The following is a 22,128-nucleotide window of genomic DNA, read 5'->3' on the forward strand; positions in this document are numbered from 1 at the left end:
AATGAGTATTAAATCTAATAACCTATGCATGCAGATATATGCCCTGGAATTCAGAAAGGTTCTCCGTGAGTGTGAAGTCTTAACAGCCAATTTCAACTCACAGTAGCCTGTCCTAACCTTAGTTCACTTTACCTCTGAAGTTTCTCCCCAACAAGAACCCCATGATAGGGAGCAGACCCTCTGGCAGTGATGCATGCTAATGCTACTGGGTAGTGTGATTTACTCTTTGAGGGCTTGCTTGTTGATGTGTGTGTGGGGGATGAGTTTGCATCTGCACATGGCTGTCTGAATGTGTGTGTGATGGTGTGTAGGTGTGATAGTGTGTGTGTGTGTGTGTGTGTGTGTGATGTCTTTACCAATGCAATGCAATGGCATGGGCTCTTAGGGAAAACACTACTGCCATCAAGTATGACACTGTTAGTTATTACCTGGTGTGTAAGTCAGATATATACTAATAAGTCAATAAGGAGGTCTTTCTCACTGTGGCGTTAGCAGATTCTGAATCACATTTTGTCACCACTGTGTAAATTGACCAACCTTTGGTAACTTATTTATGTAAGCAGTGAGGATGTTTCTGAATGGTTCATAGCCACGGACAGCACCCCCGCTGTGCAAGGCTACAATGCTTTCTACACATTCAGACCTCAAACCGAGTGTGAAAGAATGAAATGTAGAGGTGTATCCATCTTCGTTCAAGCCAAGTACACATCGAGACTAGTCAAACAGTATGATTCTCTCAAACTACTCCATGTCCAATTATTATTTATTTTATTTATTTATCATTTGTTTTCTGGGAAAGTCCGACTTGGAACAAAGCCAATTTTTAGCAGGGAGAAATGCTCCAGATGCATGTCTTTGTAACATGGGAGGAAACCAAAGCACCCGGAGAAAACCCACACAAATGCAGGGAGGACATGCAGACTCCACACAAAAGCACTCCAGCCGAGAATCGAACCAGAGAACCTGTTGCTGTGAGGCGACAACACTACTGCTGTGCCACTGCACCATCCATTAGGCAAAGTAACCTACCACATCACTGCTAGCTATAGGTCCCCTGCCATGAACCAAGAAAAGCACACTGCATACCTGGACCTACTCCCTATACAGCCAAACACCTTGGTCATGTGTGATTTCATCTTAGTGAATGGGAAATATGGACAAGCACAAACATGCTCACCAAGAGGTTCCTGGAATTTCACAATACAAATGCTCTGGAACCAGTAGTCAGCACCCCCACAAAGGGCTCAAATGTCCTAGACATAGTACTCACCAACATTGGGGATTACTGCACTCCCATACTCCCATCTGTGTAATGCCCTCCCTGGTAAGTTCAGACCATAATTCAGTCTCATTCGATGTAATCATTTGGCCTAACACCCCTTCAGGAGGAAAAAAAACTAAAAATATTTTCCATAGCAAACTACAGCCTACTAACAGATGGTATAAAATGTTTCAAATCCCTCTCAATCACAGGCAACAATGACAGCTATGCAGAGGTGTATGCAAATGCCTTGTATAAACAATAAAGCAACTTCATAGACTCGTCTGTGTCTGACTTGATCAAAACCAGGTCCTCCCAAAAAACAAGCCACTCTGGTGGACCTCAAGTATAAACAGGTTATATGACAAGAGGAAGAAACTGATGTCTAGGTACAAGAGGGAACTGACTCAGCAGAGAAATAATTCCCTCCCCAGCTTGAACAAGTAAATCAGAAAAATTGTCCTTCAAAGCTAATTATGAAGCAAAAGCTGCATCCCTAGCTAAGGATAATCATAAGGCATTCTTTAACTATGATCGAAATCTAAAAGGGAATACCCTGCTATGTGCTGAACTAATAGTGGATAGTACCACTCATACTATACTGGAGGAAATTGCCAACCTGCTAGCTGACAGATTTGGCTAAAACTTCACCACCCCACCAGCCATACCCCAAAGCATAACTGACCATTCCTCAGCCGATTATCGCTGGAGAACACATCATATCTGCACTCTCCAAGGCCAAAAACATGGCTTCAATGGGACCAGATAACATTCAAGATTGCTTACTAAACAATCTAAAACAGGACATAGCAGACCCACTTGGTGCTGTCTTTAACCACAGCTTAGAACAGGCTCTATTCCAGCAGAGTGGAGAACAGCAACAGCCATCAACCAATCCTGGGAACTATGGACCCATAAGTCTAACCAGCCTCATCTGCATGGCAATGGAAAGAATCATCATGGACCTTATCAACAAGGACATAGGTAACCTTCAAACTGCAGACCCAACTCAGTTTGGCTTCATTAAGGGTAGGTCATGCTTGTTAAACCTGGTATACTTCTTTGAGAAAGCTACCAAATTCCTGGATGAGGGAAAGACAGTGCATACTGTCTATCTTGACCTAGCCAAGGCCTTTGACACTACCCCCCACTTATGTATTATTGAAAAACTCTCCCAGATAGGGTTTAACCCTTACATCACTAGATAGGCAGCCAATTGGCTCACCGACAAAACACATACTGTCAGAATTGGTGACTCCACCTTTAGCAGTAAACCACAAGGATTTGTGCTGGGCCCTCTACTGCTTGGAATCTATTTCTGAGAAGTCCAGGTAAATGTAGACAGCCAAGTTCACAAACTGGGTGCAATCATTGAGTCACCCCAATGATGTTAACATACTGTAGAAGGGGCTAATGCAAACAAATGATTGGTGCCAAAGCCAAGGATTAAAACTAAATGCAAAAAAATGTATTATTATTATTCCCTTTGAAACAGGGAAATTCCCTTCTAATTACAATATTGACAGCACCCCTGTAAGTTTAAATAAGTGGTATGAGATTTGGGTACACAGGTTGATAGCAATCTGAACTTTGACCATCAAGTTTCCACAGTGGTGAGGGAAAGCCTTCTATGTTGCACATCTCATAAGTAAGGGTATTACATCCAGGTCTAAGGATGTTATAACTTCACTGTACTCAACCGTCATCAGATCATTGATAGAGTACAATGCTCCCTTTTGCATGTACCTCACCAGACATTTGCAACAGCTGGAGAGACCCCAGCGGTTTCTCACCAAGAAAATACAGGACCACCAAACCATGACTTACGTGGATAGACTGAAAGCCCTGTCACTGTACTCTGTATCGTATAGACTGCTGAGAGGTGACTTGTGCCTGGCCCACAGGGAATTCTCTGACCCTCCCTTAATGGAAATGCTTCACATCTGCAAATCAAATGGCACAAGAGTCACTTGCTCTAGGGATCATAACCTATTCTGTGACATAAACAGACCATGCTGGAGAGACAGATTCATCTTCCAGAGACTGACGCTCCTCTGGAATAAACTCCCAATCCACGTGAAGCAGAGCTTCTCCCTGACCCTATTCAAATGCAGCCTAAATAAATGGAGGATGGATGACCACAAATTCACCCCAGGGGTGGCGTTCATATCCCTCATGGACAGGGGTAGTCAGTGCTGACCACAGATTCATTCTGTGAATATTGCCCATCTAACCAAGGACAATTGGAGCAACTTAGGATTAACTTGGCTAGGTATGCAAGAGCTCTAAAGCCATTAGTTTATTAACCTCCTATGAACCTATAAATCCTAAGGATATTAGCTTGATCTTACTTGAGAAATCTGTGTTATGTTATATAAATGAATATTGCATCTAAACAATAATTAAATTTACACACATAACTTTCAGAGTGGCATAACTTATAGTGTTTTTGTAGAGATCATTCCTCCATTTCCATCACTCCATTCTAAGAACAATACTCCAACTTTAAGGTCACAGTAACCTTAATCCTAGGAAAATGTGTTCTTTTTCTTTCTTATTTCTTTCTTTCTTTTTTTTTAATTTGTGTCAATATATCTTCCATAACTTTTCACAGGAACAGATTTTAAATATTGTTCTTATAAACTGAGAAGGTTGTTTGAATTAGCATGCACTTTCTGAAGGATAATAAATATGAAACTCAAATGCCTGACATTATTTAACGATTTTAGTCCTCAATGACTTGCCAGAAAATCTCAACAGATTAAAATATGAGGCAAAAATCTGGACATTCTGCAAAAATCTGGACAGTTGAGAGGTATGCTCCCAGCTTCTTTCAATTTTAGAACTATAATACCTTATTCAGAGTAAAGAGTTTCAGAGTAAATACTGGAAACAAAAAAGACCCTATAAGTATAGCAGATGCTATTTAAAGCTATAAACAAACATTTGGAAAATTCTGCACATGCTATTCATTTAGACACAATATTTCAATTTTTATTTTATTTTTCCTAATGAGGTACAATGCAAGTAGATTTAGTTGATTAATGAAAGTTGAGATGCTTTCCTTAATTTTATAAAATGTCTAATGAATTACACATTTAAAATATTTCTTGGATCCTATTCCTTTCCTCATAAGAAAAACAGATCAACCTCTAAAAATGAAATTGTATTCTGCAGCTTTGCATAATACGGTTCTAAGAAATGAATGAGCATATAAATAGAATGAAACTTTCTTACCGTTATTCTGCAGAAGGCTTTAAATTCCAGATAGCTAAGGTGATCAGCCAACTCAGATGGCTCCAAGTGATCAAAAAGTAATGAAACTTTCCTTTTCTTGTTGTAGTTTGGGGTGGCTGTATACGTTAATTTTCTTGTCCACTCATGGGTATGACTTGAAGAAAGAGAATGACAGCATGTAGAAATTTAGAAATACAGCTTTGTTAGTCAAAGCAAAAATATATCTGAAGTCTAAAAAAATGTTAAGAAAAGTCATAAATGTATTAATTCTTTCAGTTAATAGAAATGCTTCTTAAAAAAAACTTTATTTAAAAAGTTATTTTAAACATCTTTCATCAGTAATTCATCTGCAGCAAATTGAGAAACATATAATCTTTGGCAGGGATTCTAAAAGACCATCTCAGTGCATGGATTTACTACTATGTAATACTGCTTTTATGAACAGGCATGGTACGAAACTAACTTAAAAAGAGAGTTGGATATTACCTTACAATGAGATTTAAGTATTTTAGAATCTTGTCCTTTGTTTAAAATGAAAAAAGACTTTTCTGTTCAGACTTTCGTTTAAGTAAAAATAGAACATTTATTCTTTGGCTGTACTAAAGAGTCAGGTAATACATTAAATTGCATCTTCACCGATATACATTATGTGCATATATTTTTGACTATATAAATAATAATTAACAAAAGTAGGTTAGTCACATAATAATTAAAATGGAAAAAAAGGAACATAGCAATGCTTTTCCCATAATTAAGTGCAGCTGAAAGTGTAAAAGTTACCTCTGTTATAAAGGTAACAACCCATACCTGAGAGCTTTACACACTCTGGCACTGAGTCTGTGCTAGTATACACTTTGTAAAAATAACAGACTGAATCATGTATTTTCTCACCTCACAAAATATAACTTTTTTAATATTAGATTTTTATTCTCATTTGTCCATCAGGGCATTTCTCAACAGCTCCTATCCATAAAATTCTCTTCTTCTCTTACCTCCCACTACTAAGTTCTATCCTCTACTTTACTGGACAGTAAAACTGAATGACCATTATCCTGACCTCATGGTGACATGGATGAGGCTAACCACCAGCAACTAAACCATTCTGTCTGTATTGTATGGTTACCAAAGTATTTGATGAAATATGAAAATTAACACAATAAGCCTTATTAGTGTATTGACAACATTTAATCTCTCTCAGGCTGTACTAGGCGGAAGTCATATATCAAGACAGATATATTTTATATCATATAGTCTTTAAGGTGGAATGTTTCATTAGCTAGTATGTAAGATGGTTTTGTAGTTATCAATGTACATATGAGCAAGAAATATTAGACACCTTGAGACCTCAATAGGCTGATTATAGAGAAATGCCTAGTTTGTCTTTAGGGTTCAAACAGCAAAAGGAGCAAATCCACAATGGCAACACTGCTCTCAATGATTTTACTGTTTGATATCCTGCAGTTGCTGATATCGTGGCTTGCTGGTGTTCTCAGTCATATTACTGAATGCTGTAGTAAACACAGATATGCATATAACTAGACAGGCAACATCTTTGATCAGACAGTAGTCTAATATGGCTAGCAATAGAACTATAATGAATGATCAAAAAGAGGGAATGGCGAAAAAGGAAAGCAAAAAATTAAAAAAAAAAAAGGCAAATACAATTAAATTGCAGAACAAATTTAATGATGCAAGCAGAATATCTATTGAATGAATATTACAAAAAATATTAGCAAGTTAAATTTGGGTACAAAGCAGTAAAACCTTAAAGGGAACATACTCCTAACCAGTCATATTTTATGCACATGCAGTTTCAGCCTTTATGTTTCTATTTGAAATTTTTCCTGAAGAATGTCACGTTTCTTTTCTGATTAGTGTGCTTTCTAATAAAATTGATGTTTGTGATTGCACAACACAGTCCCACTACTGTTTAGCACATAGGATCATAGGAGATTACTAGGCTAATGGCCCTGGGGCCCTTACAAGCCTAGCCAAGAGTTTATACCCAAAAAAGAAACCTCAATCAGTACCTGTCACCCTTGTCAATGAGGGACACAGGTGGAACCCCTGGGACAAATTTGTAGCTTCCCATCCACTCATCAAGGTTGCGCTTGAAGAGGGTCAGTGACGCACTTTGTTTTACATGTATGGGAAGTCTATTCCAGAGACAGGGCAGCCTCTGGGAGACAAACCTGTCTCTTCAGCAGGTTTTGTTAACATCACATATTAGATTTAAGCCTTTCAATTAGGTAATGCAAAGGAGTTAGACTTACTGATATGGAGCATCTCTAGTAGAGCAGGGTCTGAGATTGCCTTGTAGGTGAGAGACAGATCACCTCTAAGCAATCTGTACGATACCGAGTAGAGTGATAGTGATTTGAGCCTGTCCACATAGGACAGGTTTTGGAGGCCATGGATTCTCTTTGTGAGGTATTTCTGTGGCCTTTCCAGTTGGTGCAGATGTTTGGAGAGGTGCATACCAAATGGGGCATTGTACTCAATTATTGGCCTAATGAAGGAGGACTACAGAGAGGTAATAAGCTCTTTTTTTTCTGGATGCAATCCCTTTACTTATGCAATGATCCAAATAAAAGGCTTTTTCTGACCACTGCTGCTACATGATGATCAAATGTGAGATTGTTGTCAACCTGTGTACCCAGGTCTCTCACCAGAGGTTGTGTGCTTATGGGGTTTCCATTGATGTGGTAATCAGTAGGGGCTGTGTTTTTGCTGAATGGTATGATAATACATTTTTTTGCATTTAACTTAAGGCCATGACTTTGGCACCAGTCATTTGTTGCTGTGAGAACCACTTAAAGTATGTTAACATCATTTGGGGAGTTAATGATAGCACCCAACTTACAGTCATCTGTAAACGTGGTCAACCACAGGCCTTTTGTCTTTCCTGGACCTCTGAGAAGTATATGCCAAACAATAGGGGTCCCAGGACAGATCCCTGGGAGACACCACTAGTGGCAGGTCTGCTGTCAGAGGTGGTAGTACATATTTTGACCTTGTTGGTCCTATCAGTGAGCCAGTTGGCCACCCAGCTGATGAGATAGGGATTTACACCAAGTTGTGTTAGATTTTCGATGATGTCCGAGTGGGAGATTGTGTCAAAGGCTTTGGCCAAGTCACGCTAAGCTGTATGTACTGACTTTCCCTCATCCAGTGCCTCAGTGACAGTCACAAAAAGTCAACCAGTTTCAACAGGCAAGATCTGCCCTTGATGAATCAGAACTGGATGGGGTCAAGTGCTTGGAGATTGCCTATGTTCTTGTTTATGAGATCCATAATAATATATTCCATGGCCTTAGAGATCAGACTTGTCAAGCTAATGGAACAATAGTTTCCAGAGTCAGTAGTGGCACCACCTTTGTGCAAAGGGATGACAATGGCAGTTCTCCACTCTGCTGGAATGAAGCCTGTACTTAGGCTGTGGTTGAAGAGGGTGGTCAATGGCGAGGCTAGTTCTTGATAAAGATGGTGCAGAATACAGCCAGGGATACTATCAGGTCCCATGGAAGCGGTGTCCTTTGCCTTGGATAGGGCCTGCAACACTTGATCTATGGACATGTGAGCTGCGGGGCAAGTATCAGGGATGTTGATTGGGCCTTTGGGGGGACAGGGGGGTGAAGTTTGCACTGAACCCATCTGCTAGCAGGTTGGCTAAATCAAGTGGATCAGTGTAAGTGATACCATTAAGAACTAATTCAGAACAAACCTGGGCTTTACCATGGAGGTTTCTGACGTAACTGAAAAAGGCTTTGTGGTTAGCCTTTGTTTCAGAGGCTAGTTTTGATTCATAATTGGCTTTGGAGGTTTTCACTAGTGATCTAATTTGCTTGTTGAGGCTAAGGAGGGAGTTTTTCCAATTGGGAATGTGTGCCTTTTTACCCTTGGACAACAGTTTCTTCCTTTTGTTGTAAAGCCTGTTGATAGAGGATGCCCACCAGATAGGTTTGTGTTTCTTTGAGGCGCAGGTTTTAGTTCTGTTGGGTATGGTTGAATCCATGCAGTGGTGCAGGTGCTTGTACACTGCACTGGCATACTGTTTGGCATATTTGTCTGCATCCTCTGAGGGGGGCAGTGGTGTAAAGCTACTGATACCCTCCCTTAGAAGGTTCTAGTCAGTTTTTGAGAATTTTTTTTAGCCAAGCTACAGTTGGGGGGTGGGGGTTGGATGTGATACATACTTTGAATGAGACAGAATGATGGTCTGATCTCACCAGGGAAGAAGTTACTCTGGGAGTGGTGCAGCGGTTGCCCATGTTGGTGAGAACCAAATCTAGAATGCTATCTCCACTTGTGGAGGATGAGACAAACTGGTCTAGTGTGTTGATCAGTCTCTCTTCCAGCAACAAACTCAAAACACATGTTCTATACTCCTCTGGATTCCTCAAATGCTTTCTGCCATACCGTCCTTATCTGTCCTTAAAAAGGCGCAGGTTACTAGACACCTGCAGCTCATGCATCTTGTTTTAAAGTATTATTCCCGGTTACTCTGCCCTAGGGCATTCTCCTGTGTAAGAGGTTATTCCTAACTAACTAAATCTTCTAACAATATTATTCTAGAGCTGGTTCATGCAAAATCCCTTATCCTGGCATGTTTCCCTTATCTGTTGGGTAGTGACTGGTGGATCCACCATGGTATGTGGTATGTTACAGCAGGTGCATATCTGTGTGGGAACTGTGCTTGTTACTAACGTTCAGCAAACATCAGTGCTCATCAACATCCGGTTACTGAATGCAGTTACATCCTTTTACAAACTCTTAGCCGTAATACTGATTTACTGGTATAAGGTACATTATATGTTTGTGGATGACCTTACCTAAGCAAAATGCATTTTTTGAAAGAGAATCAATGAACATTTATTTGAAATCAAGAAAATAAACTACTCTGAATGCATTGACCAAGCACAAATTCAAGCAAGGAAGGTTCTAATTTCCTAGATTTTGCATTTTTCACTTTTATGACATGTTAAAGGACAGTGATCTAAACAAAAGATCTGCTTGAAGAAACCACATCTAACAATCTTATGAACACAAACAATTCTCATGAGTTGACACATTTTCTTAAATTTCACTCTTAAACAATAGACTAACTCATTCATTGCATAAGGAATTGATTAAGACTTGAGTATTTTAGAGTACTTATATGAAACACACAGATTTGCAATTATTATTTTATAATTTATTACAAAGGTTACTTAAGGCAATCAATTAAGATGACACACTTTATACTCTTAAAGAAAACATCTTCTCTTTAACATTCACAAGAAATGTCAAAAAATCTCATTCCTTAGCAATGCACCATCCTCTACCCTAAATACCCACTTATCTAAACTACCACCATCCCCTTTTACTTTGAATCAATGCAATGCATAGGAGAGAAATGTCTGCTTGACAAAATTATGCAATTACAAGGCAACTCTGTGGAACGAGGAAGACAGGGAGATAGAAGCCCAACACAGCATGCATCAATGTGTTAACTGGTGAAATGATAACATACTAGGTTCGTGGATTGTTACTCAGCTAATGACCATTGGGGCCCTTAAAAGCCTAGCTGTGCACTACAAACCCCTTTGGATCCAAAGTATAAGAGGCATCTACAGAGGTGGCATGTTAGTAGGAAGGCAACTAACGAACTGTAAGGAGGGTGTTAGTAAGGATAATACTTTTCTTACTAATGGCTTCTGTCCATAAGAGATCTGGTGGCCAGACCAGGGGTGAATTTATGATTTTCCATTCAGTTGTAAAGCTTTAATTTCATATGGTCAGGAATTAACTCGTTTACATGGATGGGGAGCCTACTTCACAGCACGGGGATCCTTTGGGAAACATATCTGTCTCTCCAGCATGTTCTGCTTATGTCACAAGCAAAGTTCAGATCCCTAGATTCAGTGTTTCTGATGCTGTTTGTTTTGTGTATGAGTGACAGATCTATTAGGACTGGGTCTGAGGAAGCCCTGTAAATCAGTCAAAGATGCCCCCTGAGCAACCTTTAGATGACTGAATACAGAGCAAGAGCATTTAGATGATCAGTGTAGGACAGGGTATTCATGCTCTAAATTCACCTAGTAAGAAACTTTTGTGGGTGTTCCAACTGTTGCAATTGTCTGGTTAGTTACATGACAAAGGGGGCACTATGCTCAATACTAAGTCTGATGAGGGACATGTACAATGGTATTATAACTTCTTTGGAACTTGATGCCATACTCTTACCTATAAGTTGGATGACATAGAATGATTTTCTTAGTATATTAGCTATGTGTTGGTCAAAGTCCATATTGCTGTCTACATATGTTTCCAGATCCCTTACTACTGGTTTAACTCTTATGGGTGTTTTATTGTTGGATTACCTGAGCTTACAGTTTCACAAAGGGCATTAGAATGCATTTTTTGGCATTCAGTTTTAGGCCATGGATTTGGCATTTGTCTATGTTAAACCCTCTTGCATGATGTTGATGTTGAAGGCAGTCTATAATACCTCACAATTTATAGTCATCTGTGAACTTGGTGAGCCAGAGGCCTTGAATGTTAGACTTGACTTCCAAGAAGCAGAGGCCAAACAGGAGCAGGCCCAGCACAGAGGCCTGGGATACTCCAATGATGACCAGTCTCTTGGTGGAGGTGCTCTCACCCATCCTGACTTCTTGGGTCCTGTCTGTGAACCAGCCAGCAATCCAGCAAGTTATGTAGGGATTTATACCTAGCTCAGAGAGCTTGTCAACAGTTTCTAAGTGGAGTATTGTATTGAATGCCTTGGACAGGTAAAGATGCATAGTATACACTGTTTTACCCATGTTCATTGCTTTGGTGATCCTCTGAGAAGAAGAAGGTCAAGTAGCCATGACCTTCCCTAAACAAAGCCAAATTAGGATGAGTCCAGTGTCTGCAACTTGCCAATGTCCTTGTTTATCATTTTCAGGATAATTAATTCTCTGGCTTTGCATATTAGACTCATTAGACTGATGAGGCAGTAGTTCCCCGGTCTGCTCTTGTAGAGAGGAGTAACTGTAATGGTCCTCCATTCACTTGGAATGTACCCTGTTTTGATGCTGTAGTTGACAATTGCCTCAGGTGATCCTGATAGGTCATGTTTGAAACTGTTCAGGAGGCAACTAGGGATGTTGTTGGGATCCATAGAAGCAATGTTATTGGCTTTAACAAGTGCTGCCAGCATCTGGTTGCTGCTAATAGTTGGGGAAAGTATGTTGGAGGGGATTTCACCTGGAGCACCTGGGGGTAGGAAGTAGAGGTGAAGCTTGAGTTGAATTTGTCAGGCAGAAGATGTGCTATTTCACTCTGATTGATGAAGATGGTACCATTCACCATCAGTTCAGCACACTTCTGAGTGTTACTGTTAAGATTCTGGACACAGCTGAAGAAGTTCTTATGATTGTCCTTACCCTGTGACGCTATCCTGACCTCATAGATGGCCTTGTTAGACTTACCTAGCCCTCTTAACGTCTTGTTTAGTTGTATGAGAACTCTCATGATTAAGGGAGCTACTCTTCCTGGTTATGGCTATGAGTTCTTTTCTTTCTCTATATAACCTGTTTTGGTAAGGATTGCACCAGTGCTTTTTTTTTTTTTTTTTTGAGTGTTTCTTTTGCATTTACTTCTGGTAGGTATGGTAGCCTCTATGTAGCCATTCACATGTCTGTATAAGGACTCTATGAATAATTCTGCATAAATAGCTGTGGTGCCTGGGTTAGGAGCAGGCTTGAGTTTTGACAAACTGTAACTTAGTATGTAGTTTGTCTCAGAATAATTCCTAATTGTTGCTGGTTTAGCTGGGTTTTCCAGGTTGATTTTTACTTCAAAGTGATAGCTTTGTGATCCCATGTTGGTGAGTACCAGATCCAGTACGTTTGTGCCACTGGTTGAAGCGTGCACTATATGTACCAGCATGTTTGTGTTAATAAAGTCCAGGAAGCATTGCACCTGTGAGTCTGAGGCAGTATAAGTTTCCCAGTCTGTAGAGGGGTAGTTAAAGTCACGCATGAATAGGGTGTTTGGTTGGATGTTGAGCACCTAGTGTAGGTTTAAATAAGAGTCGTGAGGCTTTAGGGGCACTCATGGTGACCTGTAGCCAACCATGATATATTGAGGGATCTTATCTATGGTGAGTTGCATGTGGATGAGCTCCATGGCATCATCTTGTTTAACTAGCCTGGAGGTATGTTTGCTGTTAATGTAGACTGAGACAACTCCTCCTATGGACCCAGTCTATGCTGCTGTTGGTCTAAGTATGTGGAAGACACCATAGCCTTGCACTACCATAGTACTTTCTATGGCTATAAACCAAGTTTCTGTCATGGGACAGGTGTCTACATTCTCCAGAGTGAGGAGGGCTTGAAGAGTGTGGAATTTTTGTGTTTAGGCTCATAGCACTGAACAGTAACACCTTAAGGTTGCATGGAGACTTTTTCCACTATGTGGGTAGTTTTGTCTTTGTGCCATTGCCTAAAAATGCTCTGAGGGGATAGGTAAAGTTTTAGCAGATATAAAAAAAAATAGTCTGTGGCAGATTGGTGCAGCCCATGCTTAGCAAAACAATGTGGTCTATTGAACATGTCCTCCCATGCTGACAGATACTGGATTCCCCTGAAGTGATAGCAGAAACTAAACCAGTTATTAAAATCAGTCATGTTACGTTCACACTGTGGAATCATCCTTCATAAAGGTTGAATGCTGCTCAATGCAAGGCTTGTACCTGTCTGTAACACATATTCTGAGAGATCCATTACATCTCTTTTCATACAGTCTGGTGAGGTACATCTCAGGTCATTTACACCCACATGGACTATGATAAAATTGTGTCAGTACTTGGGCTGTATTGACTTCAGTGCATGCTTGATGTTATGGATCCTGGCTTCAGATAAACAACTAACCATATCCTCTCCTTGTTGAACATTGTGAGTGTGGCATCTGTGTGTCACAGAATGAGTATATGCTTGCCTTATGGGCTTTGCTGTTGGGGAATCATTATGTATAGGCTTATGCGAGATGCTTGGTGTTGCTTTTGGTGTGTGTTTTAGTGATTGCTGATGAGCGGTTTTGTCATTAGGTGACTTTTGAAGACTGAGATTTGGAAAGGTTTCATTTAAGTGCCTCAGCATAAGACAATCTGTGTGTGTGCAGTGAGCTGTATGTGTGAGGGATGTGATGTGGATAATCCTGACAACCTTGTTTGTCTGTGAGATTTTTGCTTCCAATCCAAAGTTGTGTGTTTACGTCTCTCACATACTGTGTATTTTTTTAATGAATAACTGGTTAAATGAGAAGATGAGACAATTGCTACACTGCCTTAGGAAGCTCAAATCTACCAAGCTGGCCACAGAGACATTAGGAAATTGCATATCCCTGTTGTCTAGTCCTGCGATAGGGTGGGCTGTTTAGGATTAAGGATTAGGTTTTAATATGGGTCTCCTAGCTTTGATACAGGGTAGTTAAACTGTAGATAAAACATTCCTCATACTTTCACAATATGCCAGAATAAACCTTTAACATATGAGCCTGACAATTTAAAATTCAAAGTTGCAGAAGTATACACTTTCCCCCCATACTTATTAATAATTTTACCCATCCTTATTAGAAAAAAAAGTTAGGATTAACTAAGTGTTAGCATGGCAGAGGAAGGAAGAGCTAACTAAACTGCTGGTTGGTTTGGGGATAGTGTTATTACAGACTAGACTGTACAACTTAGACTATCTAGATACATATTTTGAACTTGCTGCTGACCATCAAGAAAATTGCAGATAGTAAAACACATCCTTTAAAGCAGACAGGACAGGAACAATCAGTATATATTCTGGAAAATCTGTAATAACTCATAGTATTTTTTGAGGGACTGAGAAACCTGTGGTCTCTTCGACTAAAACACTAGGTTCCTCTGTCAAAGTCTCAAGTCTAAGACAAAAAAGAAAAGGAAGAATCACTCCTCCTCCTGAAGGTGAAAACTGAGAGCTCTCTGAAAAAACTGAAGGAACCCTGGCATCTCTTGTTGTCATTCTTCAATTTGGAATATCTCTTCAGGAAAGAGGCATCCTCTTTTCTTTCTACCTTACACTACAATTAATAAACAGAAGGATTAATAGCCTGAGCCACTTAAGCTAGACTGAGTGACTTCCCAAACCTCTTGTATCAGAGGCCCATGGGATATATGCAAATGATCCTTATGAACACCAGGTGTTTCAACTAATTGGCAATTCTGAATGCCCATGACTTGTTTGTTTTATTTTAATTAACAATCAATTTCCAATACAGTCAGTCCACTACCACTGGCTGTGGACATGCATATTTCGTCACTCAGTGGGATTTTCCTGCCCAATTTTATTTATTGTCAATATTACTCACTCATTGTTCTTTTAGTTTGTTTTTTGGGATGGTGGGATAGTTTTGCAGTGAAATGAATGTGGACATCAGCTGGGTATAACAGTAACAGCCCTGTAATGTATTACTTAGTCTTACACTCTGCTTGTGCTGTGCTGGTGAGGTCAAGGCCAAGTATAACTTCATATAGAGTGGGGTTGGTGGGGTTTTTGGCTTATTGATTGTCAATAATATAAAACAACAAAAAAACAACAAGTCATATTGCCAATTACCTGAAATTACCTGAAACACAGTCAAACTCCACTAGCTGTGGACATGCATATTTCGGTCACTCAGTGGAAGTTTTTTTCTTTGCTTTTTTTTTTTTTGTTTTTTGTTAATTTTTTTTCACTCATAGTTTTAGTTAATTTTAGTTTATTCTTTTTTTTTTGACAGGAAAAATGAGCCAGCCATGTATGGAATGGAAGCAGCAGCTTCCCAGGAGTACCAGCAGCATTCTGACACAGCAGGAAACCTTCCTGTTCGTCTCCCAGGAGACTGAAAGAGTGGCTCCTTTGCCCCCTTGGGGGGGGACATGAAATAGCCAAGTGTAATCTGTAGTGACTGTAGGTGCTACACTAGAGAGATCTGGGGTGAAAAATGAGTGGTCTGAGGAACAACAAATGGCCACGACAGAGTCATCCACCTGCAGCTGAGGCAAATTGCTAGCCTGCTGTGGCTTTTGTGGCTGTTTTTTTTTTTTTTTCTTTCTGTGGCTACAATGAAAACAAAAACTAATCTGTAACTCTAACGAAATAAATAAATAACTAAATATATAAATAGAAGCAATAGTTGTTCAAATTAAAAATATACAAATAAAAATAAAAAAAAAATGTTGAGGGCCAGTTAGTTAGAGTCATGGAGGTTTTTATGGTAGTGTTCTTCTTTCAACTAATTGATTTTTTTTTATTAATTAATGAAATTGATGTCATTTTATGTATTTCTTTATTATTTAAATGTTATTATAAATGTGATCACTAATTTGTTAGATATTCTGAAGAAATGAATAATAAATAAAAAAAATTAAATTAATAAATTTTTAAAAAATCTAAGTTTTTCCATTTTTTTTTTTTGTGGAATGACGAATGACCGACCATGGTCCCATGGTTTGGTCAAAAAGAATACTTTTTCCCAGAAGTAAAAGTAACAGAAAAACAAGTAACAATTGCAACTACCAGTAGCATTTTAAAACACTATGTCAGCTCCACAAATGTAAATTAAACACAAATTCTCCACAGAAACAATGTTTGCAGTTACTTAACACCACTTTTAAACTGACAGAAAAAAACTCTAACTCTATTTAATAATTTTACACAGTCCAACAGTCCAGTTAAAAAACAACTTAGCTTTTTAAAAAAACTTTCCTCCTGAGGAAAAATAAATAATCATCATAAAATTAAGAAAATGGGCTTTGTAAGCTGGATGGCCATTATACCCTTGACAGGATGTAACCCATATTGCTATGACTACTGTAATAGTGATCAATATGATGAACAATCACTTTGTTTTTACGGGGTTTCCACAGACGTATGACCTGTTATAGCATGTCAGCATGTGATGCAAGTGTTGACATAAATTTTTTTCTTTACTGTACATTTCCTTCACATATTTAGTTTAGAATCTATTTTCATTTTCCAGACCTTTACACTTAGTGGTAAACTTGAGCATAGAATCATATTGTTTACCCAGTTTATAATGTAATGCTGCTTTTTCTTTATCTACTATTTTAATAATTAAGTCATTGTTGTATCTCTGTATGCCTTTGAACTTCTCATTGTTCAGTGTGTTTTTGTTTTTTTTTTTTTTTTTTTTCTTTTGTACTTGTTGTACAGGCTGGACCACTTCATTGTTATCATGAATACAAATTAGTGTACAGTTCTTCTCTCTTGACACACATAACATACATACATATTTCAATGGACATTATTGCCCTTAATGCCCTGTCAATATACCAAAACAGTCATAATAAGTGCCCAGGCTGTTCTTAAAAATATCTAAACTAATGTTTGCTTTAATGTAATTTGGTAGTATGCCCCATGCATCAGCTACTCTGTCACAGAACCAGTTAGTACAATTCTCATTCATATAAAATTTTCTACATAGGTTGTCTAATGATTCTCTACTACTTTTTGATAACTCCAAACATTCCCAGAGGTAGTTGTCTCTAAATGCCCTATATACCTGAATAAGATCTCCTTTTAAATATTTATAAGAAACACTACTCAATTTCAAGTATTTTAGTCTTCCATAATAACTTAAATGTTCACATCCATGGATGCCCTTGGTATGTTCCGCTGTACTCTTTCCAGTTTACTCAGGCTTGTTTTCTTATAAGATTTTCATATTGTTACGCCATACTCAGGTTTAGGTCTAATGTGACTAACAAACAATGACTTCATCATTTTTGATTTCCTAGACTTTATAAATCTTTTTATACAACCTATAGTTCTGTAACTATCATTATACAACGACCCCCCATTAATATTAAAAAACGTGCACGCTGATTGGTCAGCGTGCACGTTGTAAATCAGTTATAGCAATGGAAAAAAGGTCCGGTCGCCCGGACTTTTTCCATTACTATAACTCTTTTTCTAAGCAACGGAGAACGCAAGATCTCCGTTGCTTCATACTGTTTCGCTATGTTAAACGAGTTTAACATAGCGAGACAGCTTTTTTAAAAGCTGTCTCGCTATGTCAAACTCGTTTAACATAGCGAGACAGTTTGTAAAAAGCAACAGAGAGCTTGCTTTCTCCATTGCTTTTGCCCATAGCTCTGATGTACTGCGTAGGCATACGCATGCGCAGTACATCAGAACTGCCGCAGAATACCAGACAGCTGCGGAAGGGCAGCAAGGAGGCATTATACAATGCCATTATTTAAGAAAAGTAATTATTTTGTTTCTTAAATAATGTCATTGTATAATAGGAATAACCCACTTCTGGGTGTGGGTAATGCTGGATTCACCTACGGTTGGCTTTGTTTAGCCACTCGGGCTTCGCCCTCGTGAACAAACCACACCAACCATGGGTAAATCCAGCATTACCCACACCCAGGCATGGGTTATTGCTATATTAACCAATTGCTTGATATGATTAGAAAAACTCATAGCTGAATCTACCCATATACCCAGGTCCTTAAATGAGTCTACACAGTTTCAATCACTGTGTGTTGTATTAAATATTCACCTTTCATTTTATGTCTCCCATATCTCATATGCTTAGTTTTTGATGTATATATCAGCATATTAGTCTCCTGTGCCCAAATGGTCAATTTAGTGAAGTTATTTTGCAGTCATGTCCTATCTGTAAGACATGTAATCAGTTTATCCAATTTCAGATCATCTGCATACAGACTGTAGAACACCTCAGAAGAAAAAGATAGGTCTGAAAGATACAATTTAAACAAGTAAGGGCCTAGTACAGAGTCCTGTAGGACACCATGACTGTAACTAAGAATTTCACCTGTCCAATTGCTGTATGATACTTGCCATGTCATATTTGTAAGCCGTGCAGCTATCCGTCTTATCAAGTGTACATCAGTACCTAGTTGTTGTAATTTATTGATCAGCATTTTGTGTATGACCTTGTGAAATGCTGAAGTTAAACCTATATAAATTGCATCACAGCACAATTTTTCATTCATAGCTATTATTATATTGCTATAGAACATCATGTTACAGGTGATACTAAAGCTATCTTCAACATACGTCTGCTGATATATAGTTTCAAGTCAGAACCTTTCCAATTCTGACAGTAACTTATTGAGTATTACATTCTCCATTATTTTTCCACAACATGAAAGCAATTTAAGGGTCTGTATGACTCTGAGTTTGTCTTTCCCTTAAAGACAGGTTTAATAAGTACCTGTCTCCAATCATGAGGAATCTCCCCATATTTATACAACCTAGTAAATAATAGATATAATGGTAGTATAAGTTTGTGCTGAAGTTGCTCAAGTCATTATTACTAATTCCATCTCCGCCCTGTGCTTTGCTTGGATCCAGTTAGTTCTTTTTCAATAAAATCTAATTTGATTCCAGTATCTGAGGTTAACTGGATGTCACCAGAACAACTTATCACCCCCTTTGTGGAACTAAACTGTTTTGCATAAGATTTTATAAATATTTATAATCTATTATGTCTGAGAATAAATTTCAGAATATACACATAGTTTATCAGTTTGTACGTCTTTACTCCTTTCACATCTTATACATCTATAAAATGGTTTCCTATGAAGTTCAATATCTTTATATAAATTTCCTTTATTTTTTTTTCTTGATCTTATGTCACACTGTAATTAATTTGTTTGTCCAGCTTGTTTATTTCAGTTTTCAAAGGTATAGTTCATCTTCTTTTCCATTTCTTATTTCTCTCACCTTAATCAGATATCTTGTTTTTATGGAAATATATCCCCCTGATGTTGTATACCTAGATCCTGATCTTAAACATTTTTTTGATTTTTTGCACTCAAGAAGTTTCTCTCTCAAAACTGTCCACATTTCTTCTGCAGTTTTTCCACTGAAAGCATTACTTCAGTTAGTTTTACATAGTGACTGTTTTGCTTCTGTATAATCTGTTATTAATGTTCTGTGCATTGGTTTAGATTTCAGTTTGTCAGAATTATCTAGCAATAAATTAGCCTCTATAATCCCACGACCACTGCACATCAACAGTGGTAAAACTTGACATGAAGTAACAGTAATTTCTTTAGGAACAGAAACAATGTCTAGTGTGTTTTCTTCCCTGGTAGATGTTTTCCAGTCTGAAGAAATTGTTGTTCCTGAGCATACGCTGTGAATAATTTCCTTACTAATATTGTTAAATCAATATTGTCCCATTCCCCCTTTAAATAACCACACCAAACACATAAAGCCATTTGACAACCTTTATTAAACTCTATTATACAATGAACTGAACTTATACACACAAAACATTAGTTATCTTCCTCAGCAACGATGATCTCAGGGCAGTGTCACCACTCACCCTGGATGAATTTACCTCAGGTTAGCGTACCTACTCACCCTGATACCTCCTCTACCGGGGCAGCGTACCTACTCACCCACATAACGAGGCCGCGTACCTACTCACCTCACCTCCATACCAAACCATTAACCAATAACCACCTTCTTTAGAGGGGGAACAGAAGAGGACAATCCTGTCCCTCTTCTCTGCCTCAAATTGCCCACATCTTTCATCCATAAACAAAAAAGGGAGGGTGGGAGGGCCACCAACTCATGCCAAATGTGCCCACTTCTTTTAATCCCTAACACTTAATCCTGTCAGAAGTCCCTCCTTCCCCTACCTCTCTTCCTTTCACATCTCCCTCTCTCTTTAACCCTTTCACCACCACAATCCCACTATCCTAGCCAACTACAACTCCTCACCTTAATTCCTACATCTCTACCCTCCCCACACCCCTTTACCCTTATTCGTGGGACCAGGACAACTTAGTTTGTCCCGTCCCCCATTTAAATAACCACACCAAACACTTAAAGCCATTTGACAACCTTTATTAAACTCTGTTATGCAATGAACTGAACTTATGCACACAAAAATAACATTAGTTATCTTCCTCAGCAACAATGATCTCAGGACAGTGTCACCACTTACCCTGGATGAATTTACCTCAGGGCAGCGTGCCTACTCACCCTGATACCTCCTCCACAGGGGCAGCGTACCTACTCACCCACATAAAGAGGCAGCATACCTACTTACCTCACCTCCATACCAAACCATTAACCAATAACCACCTTCTTTAGAGGGGGAACAGAAGAGGATAATCCTGTCCCTCTTCTCTGCCACCAGCCTGGTCCCAGGCTGCTCCCCCTCCTAAACCCTAGCCGTAATCATATTCTCTAAAAGAGCTTCGAATGCAAATTAAAAAGATCCAATCCTACGTCATTAAGGTGTACTCCATCCGTTTGGTACCGAGACTCCTCTCCATCCCCAAAATCTCTATGGTCAATGGTATGCATCCTCAAATTTCTTAACTGCCTAGCCAGCCTTTGATTGACACACCTTCTGACCCTTTCAATCGCCCTATAACTATACGCAGCCCTCCAACACAAACGAGGAACCAACTCTGACCACACAATTTCCATACCCGGGTACAATGCCTGTAATCTCATCAAATCCTGCAGAATAATGTCCACTAATTGTTTTTTGGAAAAAATACCCAAGTCATTGCCCCCCCAAATGAATGACTAGTATACAAGGACAACCCACCTTCAGTTTAGCCCTCTCAAATTCATGCAACAACCCATCCCACCTAAGACCCCTAACACCATGCCAAGTCATTGACCATCCTAAATGTGATAAACCCAAATTTTCCCCATCATCCCTAACTATAGCATGCTTCTCTGCCCAGTGGATATACAAATGCCCCAAGATGATAATGTGCTTCCCTAAAAGAAAAGAAGAGAAAATTAATAATCAGACTATAACTTATCTAATAAAAGACAAAAATGCATTTGAAGACCACCTCCCCACTCTTTTAATCAGTTCAATCGAACTACCCTCTCTAGCTAAATCTGAAGCCCTACCTATCCTGAACGAGTGAGCTGCAAACCTCTCCACCGGAAATCCCATGCAACGTAAAACCCTCCTCACCAAAGTTATGAATCTACTACTCGACACTACCTTCCCATCCATTAAACAAAAAATTAACTGATCCACACTCCCCTTCCACCTCTTCATAAATTCTTTAGCCCACATTACTGGACAAATACAAGGATTCTTGTCAGTTTTAAACACCACCACACATCCCCTACCCAAGTGATCTGTCTTACTCCTCCTTAATGCAATAGTAACCTCACCCTCCCCTAAAAATGACATCCTTCCAACATAACGAGCCTAACAACTCCAAAATACGAAAAGCGCCAAAATATAACCATTTACATAATGCACCCCACATAAAGTAATCTGAAGACCCCCCTTGGAACAAACCTAACCCTCTCAACAAAACTTTCAATATAACCTTCGTAAGTGGCCATCGAATATCCCTACGTTCCACCACCATTCTCCCCAACCCCTCAACATACACCCTAATGTCCAAGACTTAGTGAAATCCTGCAACCCTGCTACCTTAGTGAAAATGCTAATTGCAGCCAAATCCACCTTAACTGTCTGCAAAGCCTTGCCTAGCCCCCAAGCATGAGCTACATATCACAATAGTAATTCCTCTGACCATACCACTTCCTCTTCTGGCAGCTGCAAAATAAACTGATTAAAATCAGAAAGAGCCCTACCAT

The 22,128-nt window shown here is 39.0% G+C and overlaps 1 protein-coding gene across 1 annotated transcript in view; it reads right to left on the reverse strand.

Annotated features, from left to right (window-relative positions):
- The window catches only part of LOC122787152 (RAS guanyl-releasing protein 1-like), a 1,047,578-nt gene that overhangs the window by 142,105 nt on the left and 883,345 nt on the right, over positions 1-22,128 (reverse strand). Inside the window, exon 6 of the mRNA XM_044062873.1 lies at positions 4,499-4,652. Within this exon, the coding sequence (XP_043918808.1) occupies positions 4,499-4,652 (154 nt within the window). The remainder of the gene's footprint in view (positions 1-4,498; positions 4,653-22,128) is intronic.

Source organism: Protopterus annectens, chromosome 1.part0 (assembly GCF_019279795.1).
Source record: "Protopterus annectens isolate FY-2018-M chromosome 1.part0, PAN1.0, whole genome shotgun sequence".
Taxonomy (NCBI): domain Eukaryota; kingdom Metazoa; phylum Chordata; order Ceratodontiformes; family Protopteridae; genus Protopterus; species Protopterus annectens.